The following is a 14,700-nucleotide window of genomic DNA, read 5'->3' as shown; positions in this document are numbered from 1 at the left end:
GGAGTGTGATCGGACTGAGTGTGTGGGTATGCCTCTATTGTTGCATCATACAATGTCTCAGTCAGTAAAGTGCTAAGCTCCTCCACTAAAAGTCATGGACTCGCTCCTATATGTAGAGGACCATAGATCTCCTCTGTATAGACAGGGTCAAGTCTCTAGTGTAAATTTATAGCGGGTATATGTCATTCTGACACTTGAGTTATATTCTACTAAAAGGAGACTAAAAGTGCCAAAAGAGCATGATCCACTCCTACACCCACTGGTCTAAGTCCTACTCTGAAATCCTAAATGCACGGGATAAAGCTCGGTTGTGCCATGACATAGTCCTATGTGGGAAGCAAGTAAGCCCAACTACTGCGAGAAATTGTTGTGGGCCATTAGGTATGGCCAACCCATGTGAGGCCCCCATTTCCATAAATACCTCCCGTCCTCATCATGTGAGGGTATGTGAAGCTCCATATCACTGGTATCTAGCTCTCTTAGTATCTCGCTTGAGGTATCATAAAAAATTGTATGATGGTTTCTAGTGCAGGCATTAAAGTCCCCCAAGAGAATGATTTCACCATCTCTGGAAAACTCCCATATGTCCTCGTCTAATGCAGAGAAAGGAGACTGTCCTCCAAGTGCGGCATCACTGATGTGTTGGGGGCAAAGTAATATATAGCAATGTTCAAGAATTTGCATGTCTCAGCTCTCAATCTCACCCGCATGTATCTTGCCCGATCATCTCTCCGAGCGACTGTGACTCCTCTCTGAATAGGACTCCTACTCCCCCTGACCCTCTGCCGTTGTGCTTTGATCTCTATCTCCCACCAATATACAATCACATAAGAGAGAGAGAGAGAGAGAGAGAGAGAGAGAGAGAGAGAGAGAGAGAGAGAGGAAGAAGAAAAGAAGCTTTTAATTGTAGGAATCAAAGATCTATCCCTATCTGACGAGTATTGAACTCAAGACCTGTTATTCAAGAGAGAGATTGAGATGGGACCTCGGTTCCTACAGTTGTGACGGGGAAGGAAGCTTCACTCTCTTCCTCCTCCACGTCCCTTCACGTGTAGCTAAAAAATGTTGAAAATGAGAGGAGAGTAATGCAGTGGCAAGCTATGGCAATTTGAGCCAGTTAAGCTATGGTACTAAAGATCGATGTACCTTAGCAATACGATTATTAATCATACAATGCTAAATTGACTCAACCATAGTAGGACAACGGCATGGATGACTTTCACGTGATCCTACAATCCAAGCTCAACAATATGGTAATGGCCAATGCTTTAATATTTGAAAAAGCAAAGGCCATCACAAGTGATATTTATTAAGCAAAGGTCCCTACGAAACGAGATAGGCTCCAAGTTCAATGAAGCCTTTGGACTCTCTCTCTCTCTCTCTCTCTCTCTCTCTCTCTCTCTCTCTCTCTCTCTCTCTCTCTCTCTCTCTCTCAAGCAAGTAGTTCCACTCTATTGCCAAGCTCACTATCTTCAATGGCTTGAAGAACTGAAATTTCCTTTATATTAATAAATCTTGGGTAAACCATGCCAATGTACATTGTGTCTATCTACGAGGTGGACAGAAGCATTTTCTACGAGCATGATGCAAAATTACTTTTTTAATCACATGTAAGTATTTCTCACAAATACATTTCATCTTTTCATAAGCTATTGGATGCCCAAACTTGGCTTCTAGCACTACCAGTCTCCTAGTAGGACGTGCTTTATTAATTATATTGATAAGGCATAATAGAACCCACCCCCCCCACCCCCCCCCCCCCCCAAACCTCCCCCCAACACACACACACACACACACACACACACACACACACACACACACACACACACACACACACACACACTCGTCTATAATGGTCGTGTGTGCAATATGCCCATACTTGTAGCATAGATTGTGCCACAAGTATGACTGATATTCAATAAATGCAATCCAAAAGGCACCACAAACTGATCACTAATCTTCTATTTGTTGTTGTTTCTATTTTCAAGAGAGCAATACACCTTACAATGGAGCACATGTTTTGTAAGATCTCTTTGCCCACAAAAGATAGGGGACCTTTGAAAGACTGCGTATTATCAAGGTATGAACAGCCCAAAGAGAACCTCTCTCTCTCTCTCTCTCTCTTCCTTCTCTAAAATATCACATCCGCTTTTAATTATAAAGTACTTGGAAAAAATACACAAACCTAGAGGGTACACCATTAGTATGTGTGTGTGTGTGATGTTCATTACACTTCTCATAGCCAAAAAATTCATTAGCAAGCCTTATTTCCAAGATGTTACATCTCTCAAAATGCTTTTATAGTAGGGTATGTGCAATGTATGTAGGCCAAAGAAGCTCTTGGTATCATAAAAAAGACATCCTAGGCTTTTTCACATATTACTAGAGGAATCAAGATAATGCCTTTGTCTGAAAAAGTCTAAGTTGGTGTGTTCTTTTTTGGGTACTTACTATAGATTTCCTCAAAAAAAGACATCATAATGCTTAAATAATTAGCTCCGTATCAAAATCTTGTCTTTAAATCATTCCCCTTTTGGCTTCTTATAGTCTATGAAAGTAGTTAGTGTTAAAAAAAGTACTTTAAATTATTGTTGGCCTTTCTAGCCTCTTGTAATTTATGGCATTCATAGAAATATGGATTCTACTAACCCCCCCACCCCATAATGCTTCTTTTGCACACATTGTTCCAATTATGAGATAATTCTTTGTAATAAAAGGGTTTAGGGTTTATTAGAGAGACAAATTCGTTCAATAATTATGTAAAGCATATGTTCATACTAGTAGCTTCACTTCATAACGATATCTTTGAGTGGAGGCTCATGCCCTCCAACATCAACATGAATTGTAAGTGTTGGTGTTAGATCATAGCATAGCAGAGACTGATTATTTGCCTCTATTTTTGGGCTCTCAAAACTCTCTTATATTGGACCCAATTGGAGAACCAACTTTCACTAGTCATCGAGATCTTGAGCACTCTCTGAAGTTGGATTTCTAATGGCTAGATAGGTCATGTTTATCCTTCGTGCCCAATTTCATTCATGTGGCTCATATGGATAAAACTGGGTACCCAAATTGCTTGTCCAAAGTAAATTGCTTCATGTTGGCTTTTGCATTTGGGTTGAAATGATGGTAGATTAGCTATTGTGGACTTGAGAGTATTTTAAGAGTTCTTTAGTACCTAACCAGCCTATATATGCCCTTGCTTGTTAACTCTCTATGTATTGACATTGCTCCTTCAGTACGAATATAGCTTTGTTGCATTGTCCATCATGACGACCAACAAATAGTAGATAGTTTTGTGGCATATGAGGACACCTATAAGCTCTATCAAGACACATGTCGTAGGCTCTATTTGTGGAGGCTTTGAAGTCAATTCTTCAGATAACAATTTTGCAAGTGAGACAAGTGAAACTAGCCCTTCAAGCATTCTTCTTTCTAAAGATTCGAATCTACCTTTCAATTCCAGCCTTCAACAGTACATACTATTCGATAGATTGTTGTTTGCCATCATAGACGTGTTAATAGAATACTCACCATTGCATCTACTTCCTACCCTTTGCTTAGCAATACATTATGCAAGTAAGTCCTTTTGGCACTCAAGGGTTAAAAGTCAGTTTTCCTTCATTAGAGGAGGAGCAAGTTCACACATTTTGTGGCTTAAGAATGATCGAGCTCTAACCCACTATTAAAAAGAGAGATATCCTTCTTGTCCTACTTCAAGCTTGACTGAAGACATAACCTTGTGCTATTGCAAATCACCTCAACATGTTAATAAATTCTAGATCAAACCTTGGGAGGCATTGTGAACAACTTTTAGAAATCATGGGCAAGGGTTCAATACTTCACAAACTCTACCACCAAGAGATCAAACATATGCACGGTGAGATGAAAGATATTTTCCTTCTTCGGTAGATTGGAAGCCCAATTATATTACAGGATAGAAAAGACATTGGCAAACATAACATGAAGCCAGAAGCATAAGACATAATAGGCAGACACTGTTTTTTATTTAAAATCAGCTCATGCACAGCCAACATGTTTCTCATTGCACCTCTTCAGAGACCAATTGAGCTTGTTGCATCATTTTTTAGCATGGTGTAACCTACCCATGGAATTTACAAAATGCTAATCTATTACAATGACCATATGACTCAGTACTGGTTATTCACTGCACCTCTTCTTGCAGCCTAAGATCCAAGTCATCAATTTAAACCTTGATAATGAAGCCATGTATATCCCCAGTTAGACTTGTTAGTTAGCATTTTTGGTAAACAACATAAAAAATACAACACCCATTACATATGGGACCTTCTGAAATCAAGCCTTAAAATTCCAACCATTTACTCCGTGTCTATTGTAGGCTCTATGGCTTCTATTTCTCTTTGAAGGTGACTGTCCTGGGCCATTTAGAATCTCAACTAACAGCAAGAAAGCAAATGAAGCCACATTCTCAAGGTAAAAGAATAAGTAATAATCACCTCAAAGGGCTAATATCTACAATGAGTTCAGTGCAAAGAATCGATATGTATAAGACCATTCTGACCTTCGGTGCTCTAAGAATTCAGACTAAAAATTCCACTTGATTGCGACTCCGAAGATATTTAAGCTGCTGTAATCTTTTCTCAATGTTTCCAAGGATGGGCTTGTAACTGAAGCAGAAAGGCCAGATAATGTCTTATAATATGCTAACCTGACAATCAAAGCAAGCAAAAAAAGATACTGTGGAAGGTACTTACAGCCAGTTCAAACTACTTGCATGCTGAACTGCATGATTCAAGTCACTGGTTAGCTGCAAAACTTGAGCTCTCAAGGCATCGGCCTCACCTTTGACAACAGTTAGCTCTACCTGGAAATGCGGTTAGAAAGTGAGGCCAGCAATCTTTAAGACAAAAAAGTAACCCACAGATGGCATTACTATGCTGAGCTTCATTGTTATTTGAACTACTTCCAGTTCAAAATTTGGTCTGTTTGGACCAGAAGTTCTCTAGATAGTGACGCCAGCAATCTTTCAAGAGAAACAAGTAACCCACAGATTGGTATCTCCTGCTGAGTTTCAAAATCTCATGTAGCACCAGTGTAAAAGGTGAAACTGTATCCGAGTACACCACTATGTGAAGTATAGAAGTATGCTTTCTTATATTATAGATTGCTTCGAGCATTTCATGGGCAAAAGAGTGGTGAAAGATGTCACTTTATGGCTGAACATAAATTTGTTGCAATTGCTGCATGCAAAATTCCATACCTGCAGTTTGGAGCTCTCATTGACCTTTCTAACATCCAATAAGTCTTCACAATTTTTTTCCAAGTGTGTCGCTAATTTCCTTCTAAGGTCATTCAACTCCGCTCGCAAATTGGAGTTTTCTTGTAAGCACATTTGTACCTGCAAGTTCAATCAACAGCAACGTATCCTATTTAGAAAGGGCAGATTTCACAAACGCGGGTTATCGTGTTCTGCAAGTGGTGATGATAGTGCATTTCATCAGTTGCATGATCAACATAAATAAAAAAAGGTGACATTACCTGATGCTCCCAATGGCTAGTATATGTTGACGCTTCCCTAAAGCGAGCTGCAAGGCTGTCATTTTCCATGAAAAGCCTCTCTATCTCGATGGATTGAGCATCTATCTATTTTCACACAATGAAGATGTTTTAGAGCCATGAGCTGCTCAGTGAACACATTTCTAGATCCAGCAGTTCTAGATAGACATAGCGCGTCAGCTGCATGTGATGTGTACTACATCAATCTAGTATCTCAAGAAGTGCACCAGTAATTATTAGAAGTCAACATATGTCTCATTCTTATTATCTTTTACCTCAGCCAAAAGCTTTTGCCTTCCACTTTCGAGCCTCTCTACCATTGATGCGAGTTCTCGCAATTGATGGTCCTTTTCCTGACATCAAGGAGCGGAAACAAATCACAGAGTCAAAAAATTTCTTTAGTCTTCGGCATGGGGATACAGACTTGGACGCCACTGCTACATTGTTATAAGCTGACTGCATATTGAATGACATGGAAAAGATAAAATAAATAGAATAGACAACCAGAAGGAACTTAATGCTTAGGTCTTAACGATTCTTCACACTTTCATTACTCAGCAGAGTGACATCATCCTGTAGAGCAAGGCATCTACGATCCTGAGACCATGCTTATGGCCTCTTTGCCATTAGCAGATAAGAATCTGCATTGCCCACCACAGGAGCATACCACAATGATTAGCTTACTCAAGCATCCTTGATGCACACATCACGTCGAGTAGAGATTATACCAATAGTATGTCAGCTACACACAAAGCTTCACAGTGTAGCATTTAGCTATTCGAACTTACATCTTAGGCATTAGCGTTTTGTTGTATGACATCAATGATAAGACATCATTGTGACGAGTACAAAGTTGTTCTCTCTCAAGGGTCATTTTAACCCTCTAGAGAAATTGATATATCCTTCTTTCTTCCTTCCAGTAACTTCCAACTTCTCAGCATGACATGCTAACCACCACCCAATTTCCTCCAACTAGGCATAAAAATCAATAGAGCGGTTGATATCATCAGTAGAATCTTGTGATAATTCCTCTTGAGCTTGCCAATACGTTTGATAGAGATTGCGAGAAGCGAATAGCTAGCATCTTTTCACCCATTCACAATCTGCCTGTTGTGCCGACTGACAGATAAACCATTTGCTAGTCTTGATTGCTTATTACTTTCTCCCTTCACATTTTTCTCCATTCTCATGAGCAGCAGCGGACTTGGATGGAGGTCTCACCCTGTCCGCTTCGGAGTGGCCCCCTGCCGATGAGGCTTTCTCTATAGAAAGCCAGCCAACCATGCACAATCATTCATAAATGAATTTTAGCCCTTGCAGTTTTCTTTAGCTAATTGATATACTTTGTTACGTGTTTTTCAATGTGCATACGGGTTTGAAATCTTAGCCTAGCCCTGATGTGTCCAGACTGTTCAAATTTCAGCAATCTGGAGAAGAAACGTATTGAGGACTTCAATGTATACTGTCCATTCTCCCTTGGAAGTTTACCGTTCAAGAGCAGAAGTTAGCAAAGGAATGGTCCATCCCATCAGTAATTAACAGTAAGAATGCAGTCAGAAGAAAATAATGTTAAGTTTTTTGCTACACGAATCTAAATGTGGTGATAGCTTTCAAAGGAACGAGAACAGTAAGGACTCAGATTACCTTAAGAGAATCTTCTTTTAAGCCTTTGTTGATGGAATTTTCATAACCTGAAAAATGGTGCAAAGTTTACACTGCTTTTCCATAGTTTGGGCTGAGCCCCTACATAAATCCCAAGAACCTGTAGCGAACCTTCACGAATGCTTTTGGCTTCAACCAATGCTGAACTCAGTTGCTCTAGCTCTCCCATCAACTTTGCAGTACATTCTTGTTCATTTGCAACTGTTTGTTGCTCTTCTTGCAATCGTCTAAGAGAATCCTTAAGTAACAAAAAAAGCAAGCACAGTTTGGTCTCATAGGTCAAATTTGGCCTTTTGAAGACGTTAATATAACATTTCTTTCTCTCTCTCTCTCTCTCTCTCTCTCTCTCTCTCTCTCTCTCTCTCTCTCTCTCTCTCTCTATTGACCATGGAGGAGATTGATGAGATCTGCCAGCGACCGATGCTGGATCTCTTGTGATCTAGCTATCCCAGCTAGCTGCTTAGTTCACACCTAGTAGTTTAGGATTCCATAGTATTTTATTGTGACATTTGGCATTTCATTTTTGTCATACTCTGACTTTGTATCAGATCCACCACATTGTAACTTTCTGGTCTCATAGGTCACTTTGGCCTTTTGAAGACGTTAATATAACATTTCATTTCTCTCTCTCTCTCTCTCTCTCTCTCTCTCTCTCTCTCTCTCTCTCTCTCTCTCTCTCTCTCACACACACACACACACACACACACAAGCCCAGCTAGCTGCTTAGCTTTTTTTGTTTGTTTGTTTTAGGAGTCGGGTTGGGCACTCCCGGCCGCTCCCCTCATACACCAAAAAAGTGCACAAGAAGAACGACCAGACTATGCACCCAAAATCCTAGGGCAGACGCTTTTGTCACTAGTTTCCTCTGGACTACAAGAGGCCAAAATTATCTACACTCTTAGAGCCATACCCTTAAGAGACCCATTTCGCTGACTAGTTAGGGCGTGACAGCGACCAAGTACCTCTGTTCAGAGGCCCAAGTACTACGGGACTTGCTTCAGTCTTCCCTTTGGAGTTGCCTCCTCCAGGTAACGTATCGCTCACCTCACTAAACTGCCCTTGTCACCCAACAGTTTTCCCCTAGGAAATGCCATACCCGCTTGGAAGGGCGTCGACTCACAGGTGGCGTCCGGTGTCTCCCTTTGCACCTCCCAACCCCCTTTTAGGTGAGGTTGACCCCCCCCCCGGAGGGGGAAAGGCACTTGGACGCTCTTGTAGCTCATTTGGCTTTGCTTGGGGAGAATGACGTCATTTCCCTCGGAAGGGATCGGATTCAAAATAAAAGCATAGGAAGGGGGGCATTATCCCCCAATTTGCCTATGCAGAGCACCCAAGTACTAGGGTACAACCTCACCGAGGAACTTCGCCACAGACACGTGCCCTGCGGTTCCATCCCTCGAGTGCAAATCACGGCGTACCCAGAAGGGCAGCCGCTTCCCGCGAGCCTCCCCACCAAGGAGGATAACGGTCCTTTCTTCAGGGTCCAACGGCGGGTCGATATCATTGAAGATGGAGTTGAATCGGTTTAGCAAACGCCCTCTAGAATCATCAATCGCCGCACAAGACACCAGCAGATGCGAAAGCGAACAATCCTCTAACCGGGAGCACAGCGAGCAAATACTGTGTCTGCACCTCCAACTATCAGCCAGTTTGAGTCCGCCTACTCTCGCGAGAGCCAGCACTCTCTCTTCTTTCCTATTCACAATTGTGCTTCTATTGAGATGCAACAAGTATGCACGTGTTTGTTCAAAGCCGGCCGTCTTATAGGGCTCCAACGCAAGGCACGAATGCCTCTCATCCCACTTGTCCCATGAGTGGCAGCAAATTGAGCTAAAGTCAGCCGCTAGGATATACTATTCATCCATTTCTGGGTTCTTGTAGTCCAAGTCCACTTCTTGAACGGCTAGCAGCTTAGGATTCTATAGTATTTTTATTTTGTCACTCAGACTTTGTATTAGATCCACCACATTGTAAGTTTCTCGTCTCATAGGTCACTTTGGCCTTTTGAAGACGTTAATATAACATTTCATTTCATCTCTCTCTCTCTCTCTCTCTCTCTCTCTCTCTCTCTCTCTCTCTCTCTCTCTCTCTCTCTCTCTACTTTATTTGGTATTTATGTGGATGAGGTTTCAGATTACATTGAGAGGGGAGGCGACACAGGAGCACACTTAGCAGGGACTTGGATCTCATTGCTACTAAATGCAAATGATATTGTGTTGATCTCAGATTCACCAAAGGGAATGCAGCGACATTTGGATACATTGCACACATTTGCTAGTGATAGCGGCTTATCGGTGAGCCTTGGCAAGACCAAGGTTATGGTGTTCAACACCACACCACAATGGGTCAGGCGATCTGCACCTACCTTTGTATATGGTCAGGAGACGGTGGTATATACAGATGCATACACTTACCTTGGTGTGGTCCAATGTTTTCTTTGAGGATAGCAACAGAGACTATGCTAACAAGAGCATATGCAGCTTTAGGGAAGATGGAGAGGATGTGTTCACAGGTTCAATTTCAGGAACCTCGAACGAAACTATGGCTTTTCGACACTTTGGTCACATCAGCTATGCTTTATGGGGTGCACATATGGGGGCCATCAGTGGACCGCCAGAGCCGGGCCTGCAGTACTGATGGATAGAAGTGCATGGAGAAGCCTCCGGTCTCTATGATTTCTCGGATGATTAGGGCCAAGGCCTCTGTACCGCATGAGATTATCTGTGCAGAGCTCGCTGCTCCCCCGCTGGTCATCGAGGCACTTACCAAATCCGTTTCTTTCACACAGTATCTGGGATCTCCCCAGAGCAGATATGCCCATCTAGCTTTAAGGTCTTCTCGACAGCTTGTGTAGCAGGGCTACAGTGTCACTTCACAGGACAGGCAGACAGTTGGACAGTTAGTCACAGTTGGTCTAGTTCACACTGGACGGACCCTCTGGGCTGGGGGGTGACACGTGGCAAGGTACCGACGGTGGTCTAGTGGACATCGTGGCCAGGTCAACACCACCACTCATTTTGGAGATAGACTTAGCTGACTGGACATTTATGAGCCGTTGGTGGCTCTTTATCATATGAGTAGTCGTTTGGGCCAGTGGATTATCTTGTACATAGTGGTCTAGAGTGAGTGGGTCTTTACACAGAGCACGTCTTCACCATCCCTGCACATCTGAGCCTCGACACCCCCATTGTACCTGTGAGTCCCGGGCTGGAGCTGAGTGTGCTGCCACGCCAGAGTCTGTATCAGTCTTTGAGATAGTCGAGTCATATGTTTTGGTCTGCTGTTGTGTCTTTGTGAGCTCTGTTGATGTCTATGGTTTCCTTTTCTGTTCAGTTTGTTTGAGTGAGATTGTCACGCACATTGCACTGAGGGCCACCCACTGTAGAGAGCACAACACATTATCAGCGCTACAAGTGCTCCCATTTTGGCGACCACGATGGGATCTCAACTGAAATCTCACTTTGTGAGGTGCATCTTGAAGCTAGTTGGGTCTATCTAGCTTCGCTTACCTTGCCTAGTTTGGCCAACCTGGTCCAACTGTTCTCTCGCCCTAGTCCAACCTATCCTCTACCCTGGTCTAGTCCTCCTCGTCCTTGGTCCAGCCTGGTCTAGTCACGCCTGGTCTAGTAGAGTCTAGACCAGTCTTCAACCAGTTCAAGGTTTTCTTGCCCAAGGGTTGGTTGGATTGGTGGTCACTGCGTGACACATACAAGGCGTTCAGTCGAGCGTCAAAGCGCACTACTGAGCCCTCTGAAGTACTATAACAGAAGACGACCTCTGGTACCTAGTAGAAGTCCATCAACCTCATCACCTATACCTCCACATATATCACCCATTCCTTCATCTAGTTCCATATCTTCTAGATCACCTTCTCAGTAAAGCTCTCTCCTATTCTGCTACAGCAACAGCAGTCTATTGAGCAACAGGCTCAGCAAGGGGACACGGAGCCGTTGGCTAGCGTTTTGGCTAAGGTAAACATCAAGTTCCCTACATTCAAAGGACTATCTTCAGAAGATGTTGACGACCATGCAAGGAGGTTTGTATCTCTCTGTACGGGTCGTGGTCTTAACAGGGAAGATGCTTATTTGGTACTCTTTCCATCCACCTTGGATGGCTTAGCAGACAAATGGTACAGCCAGTTTGCAGAGAACCATTTTGCAACCTGGGCAGCCTTAAGGCAACAGTTCTGTGCCGCTTTCAGGCCCGGTGACTACCAGGAGAAGGTGTTGGATGAGTTAGCCAACATGGTGCTCCAACCAGAGGAGACTTTTGCAGAGCTTATGACTAAGACCAAGTCTCTGGTTGCCAAGCTTCCTCAGCAACCTGGTGAATTCATGGTTAAGAAGTGGGTGGAGAAGGCGCTTCCCAAAACTTCTCAACAAAAACTCCGAGAGAGTCTCCAACCCGACGCCACTTTGGAGGAGTTCATCGCAGCTGCTACTAGGATAGAGGGGGCTAGGAAGCTGTTCAACAACTCCCCTCACATGGAGACCCGCTCTGTGTTTTCGGAACGTCCTGCTGATCCATTGACTTCTTTACGTAGAGAACTTGAAGCCCTAAAACTACAACACGCTCTTCAAGAGGAGAAAAGTATCTCTCTTCGCTAGGAGAAACCCCCGCATCTTGAGGCTTTGGATAAAATCAAGAGAGAGCTAGAAGAGCTTCGGTCTCAACAGGAGACTAAGGCTATGGTATGGTGCAGCTCGTGTCGCTCTCCAGGACATCCTCCACAGGACTGTCCCCTTAGAGCTTATTGCCACTTCTGCGAGAAGTTGGGCATGAAGACAAGGATTGCTATTATATCAAGGGATTACGGCAGATACAACAAAGTCTAGGTCCTTCTCTCCAACAAGGGCTTACGCCTGCATCAAACCTGGTGTCACCATATAGCCATCAGAACCCGATGCCACCTCTGCTGACAACACCTCCTATGCAAGGTATGCACAACAACTTTACATCCCCCAGCTTTTATCATGCTAGTACTCCTTCAGTTCCCCAAGCTTCTACACGTCAGCATCCGGTCCAATGCAGCAAGGGCCGAGACCACCTCTCCCCTCAAATAGGCCAATTTTGTGCTACAGGTGCGGGGAGTATGGACACTATCAGAGCAAATGTCCCTTACCAGAAGAGTCCCCTCCTTGCCGACATTGCCCTGAAGCTAAGGATCACTATAGTAAGGATTGCCCAAAACAACGAGCGTCTACATCTGCAAGCACAAGCCAAAACCAGCAGGAGTTTACATTTCCAAAGCTTAACCTCATCACAGTAAGCTCCATTCCACAGGCACCGCCTTCCACTCTTGTAGTTGACTCTCAAGAAGGGTTGAAGCAAGTGGAAGAGCCGGTTGGGGTGCGGGGTGCTCACACGGGCCCAAAGAGCTGCTCTTGGCCTCAGCCTCCCTGGTGGTCAAATCTTTCCAACTCCAGTAGTAGCTGACAAACCAGCAGGTAGTGTTAAGAGCCAACCTACCTCGCTTCTATCAGATATTGATGGTGCTTTCATCGAAGCAGTAGAGGACTTGCAGAAGCTTAAGATACCAAAGCAAGCTCTAATCAAAGGAAACAAGCCCACAGCAGAGTCTATCTTGAAAAACACTTTTCAACAAGTGTCACTGTACGACATGCTTCGACTTGATGCAAATTTTAGAAGTGACACCCTTTCCATCATCCAGTCTCTGTACTTTGGTGTAGGGCCTCGTGGCGGGCACCTACCTGTGCAGCCCTTGGAGTCCTACATGATTTCATATCCAGCTGCTCCCCTCACCGACTACAAAAGTCCTCGTCTCACTGTATCTATTCTTGGGCATCAATTCTCAGGCGTCATAGTGGATGGTGGATCTGGGATCAATCTGATGCCAGAATTTACTATGTTGGCCTTAGGTCTACAGCCTACCCGCCCTGCTCCATTCACTGTTACATTGGCAGACCAGAGGACAGTCTACCCTATGCGCATAGTAGAGAAGGTGCCTCTGATGATACAAGACTTCACATTTAGCTTGGATTTCGTGGTGGTCAGTCTTCCTCAGGTGGAGGGAGGATTTCCTTTGCTGATTGGTAGACCATGGTTGAGGCATACTAAGGCACTTCATGATTGGGGCAACGACGCCATGTGGATACATACTCCTGGCTCCCCCATGCAACCAATTCGGCTCGAAGGAGGTATGGATCCAGTGGTTCATCACAGCTCATTGTCAGTACAATCCAATCCCGACCCTGAGTAGCCCATCCCACCTAACGGGTCTGACAAAGACATGCTGCAGTGGTTGGAAGCTACCGCCTCGATGCCATGCTATGTGGTCTCTATTCAAAACTCACATGTACCGGTAACACTCTCTCTTCCAACTCCTCAGGCGGACACAGATGTCAGAAGTCCTACACTAGACAGTAGTCCTACAGCACACAGTGGACCAGTCCAAGAAGTACGTGGGTCAGCCCCAAATTCTCATGTTTCAGATGATCCTCCTATGGAAGCCCTCAGCCTCAGGGGACCTATCACACATCACCGAAGGGGGAAAAATCTCCTCTGCATGAACTCGCCAATGATTCCTCCCTTCCTCTAACATCTCCCAGGTCGGATGTCCCGCTCACTCAAAAGCACTCTGTTATGTCTGTGTCTGAAGATTTACCCTCGATGAGCTTCCACCAGGATGGTTACAAGAAGAGTATGCAGAGTTTCCAATCGATCAAACGCCAGCACATGATGTCTCGAAGCTCCAAGAGGCAGCTCATTCGTCAACTTCTTAAGTACCCTCCACAGTTACACCTCCTGACCCTGTCAAAAAAGTCAACCTGGGCGACCCTGACAACCCTCAGCATGTCCTCTTAGCAGCTTGGTTATGGGAGCATCCCGCATTACTTGACCAGGTAGTTTCTTTTATTCACTCGTTTAAGGATGTTTTTGCTTGGTCCTACAAGGATTTGAAAGGGATCCCAACAGAATTGGGTCTCCACACAATCCCTCTGGTTGAAGGCACTAAGCCTATCAGAGGCCGAGCTTATAAGCTCAACCCGAAGTATGCAGAGGCTGTCAAGTCAGAGCTCGAAAAAATGCAAGAGGCAAGGATCATTGTACCTGTGGAGCACTCTAAGTGGTTATCACCCATGGTGATAGCCCCTAAGAAGCAATCCAATAAAATTCGGGTGTGTGTAGATTACCGCGCGCTGAATAAGGTAACTATTCCATATAGTTTTCCCACACCTTTCACTGAGCGTGTGCTCGAAGATGTAGCAGGGCATGTTTTGTACAGTTTCATGGATGGGTTTAGTGGATACAATCAGTTGGGCATCCATCCAGGTGATCAGCTGAAAACGGCTTTTGTGACTCCTTGGGGTATTTTTATCTACACTAGAATGTCTTTTGGGTTGAAAAACGCTCCATCTTCTTTCAATCGAGCGGTATATCTCATCTTTTGTCCTCTGCTTACGGATCATCTTCGCATCTTCATGGACGATTTTTCGACCTTCTCAAGTGCTCAATGTTCAACCCCATGGAAAATCTAGA

At 44.1% G+C, this 14,700-nt stretch overlaps 1 protein-coding gene across 2 annotated transcripts in view; it reads right to left on the bottom strand.

Annotated features, from left to right (window-relative positions):
* Positions 1–3,978: 3,978 nt before the first annotated feature.
* Positions 3,979–14,700, bottom strand: part of LOC147417605 (uncharacterized) — an 88,164-nt gene continuing 77,442 nt past the window's right edge. For both annotated transcript variants that reach the window (XM_086507011.1, XM_086507012.1), the window contains exons 5-11: positions 7,312–7,438; positions 7,183–7,229; positions 5,814–5,891; positions 5,521–5,625; positions 5,243–5,380; positions 4,737–4,846; positions 3,979–4,649 (exon numbers count right to left, since the gene is read on the bottom strand). In XM_086507011.1, the coding sequence (XP_086363137.1) occupies positions 4,562–4,649; positions 4,737–4,846; positions 5,243–5,380; positions 5,521–5,625; positions 5,814–5,891; positions 7,183–7,229; positions 7,312–7,438 (693 nt within the window). In that variant the 3' untranslated portion in view covers positions 3,979–4,561. The remainder of the gene's footprint in view (positions 4,650–4,736; positions 4,847–5,242; positions 5,381–5,520; positions 5,626–5,813; positions 5,892–7,182; positions 7,230–7,311; positions 7,439–14,700) is intronic.

Source organism: Adiantum capillus-veneris, chromosome 30 (genome assembly GCF_014529385.1).
Source record: "Adiantum capillus-veneris isolate H3 chromosome 30, ASM1452938v2, whole genome shotgun sequence".
In the NCBI taxonomy this organism is placed as follows: domain Eukaryota; kingdom Viridiplantae; phylum Streptophyta; class Polypodiopsida; order Polypodiales; family Pteridaceae; genus Adiantum; species Adiantum capillus-veneris.
Note: the sequence above shows the minus strand (reverse complement) of the source record. Positions and strands in the feature narration are given on the sequence as shown.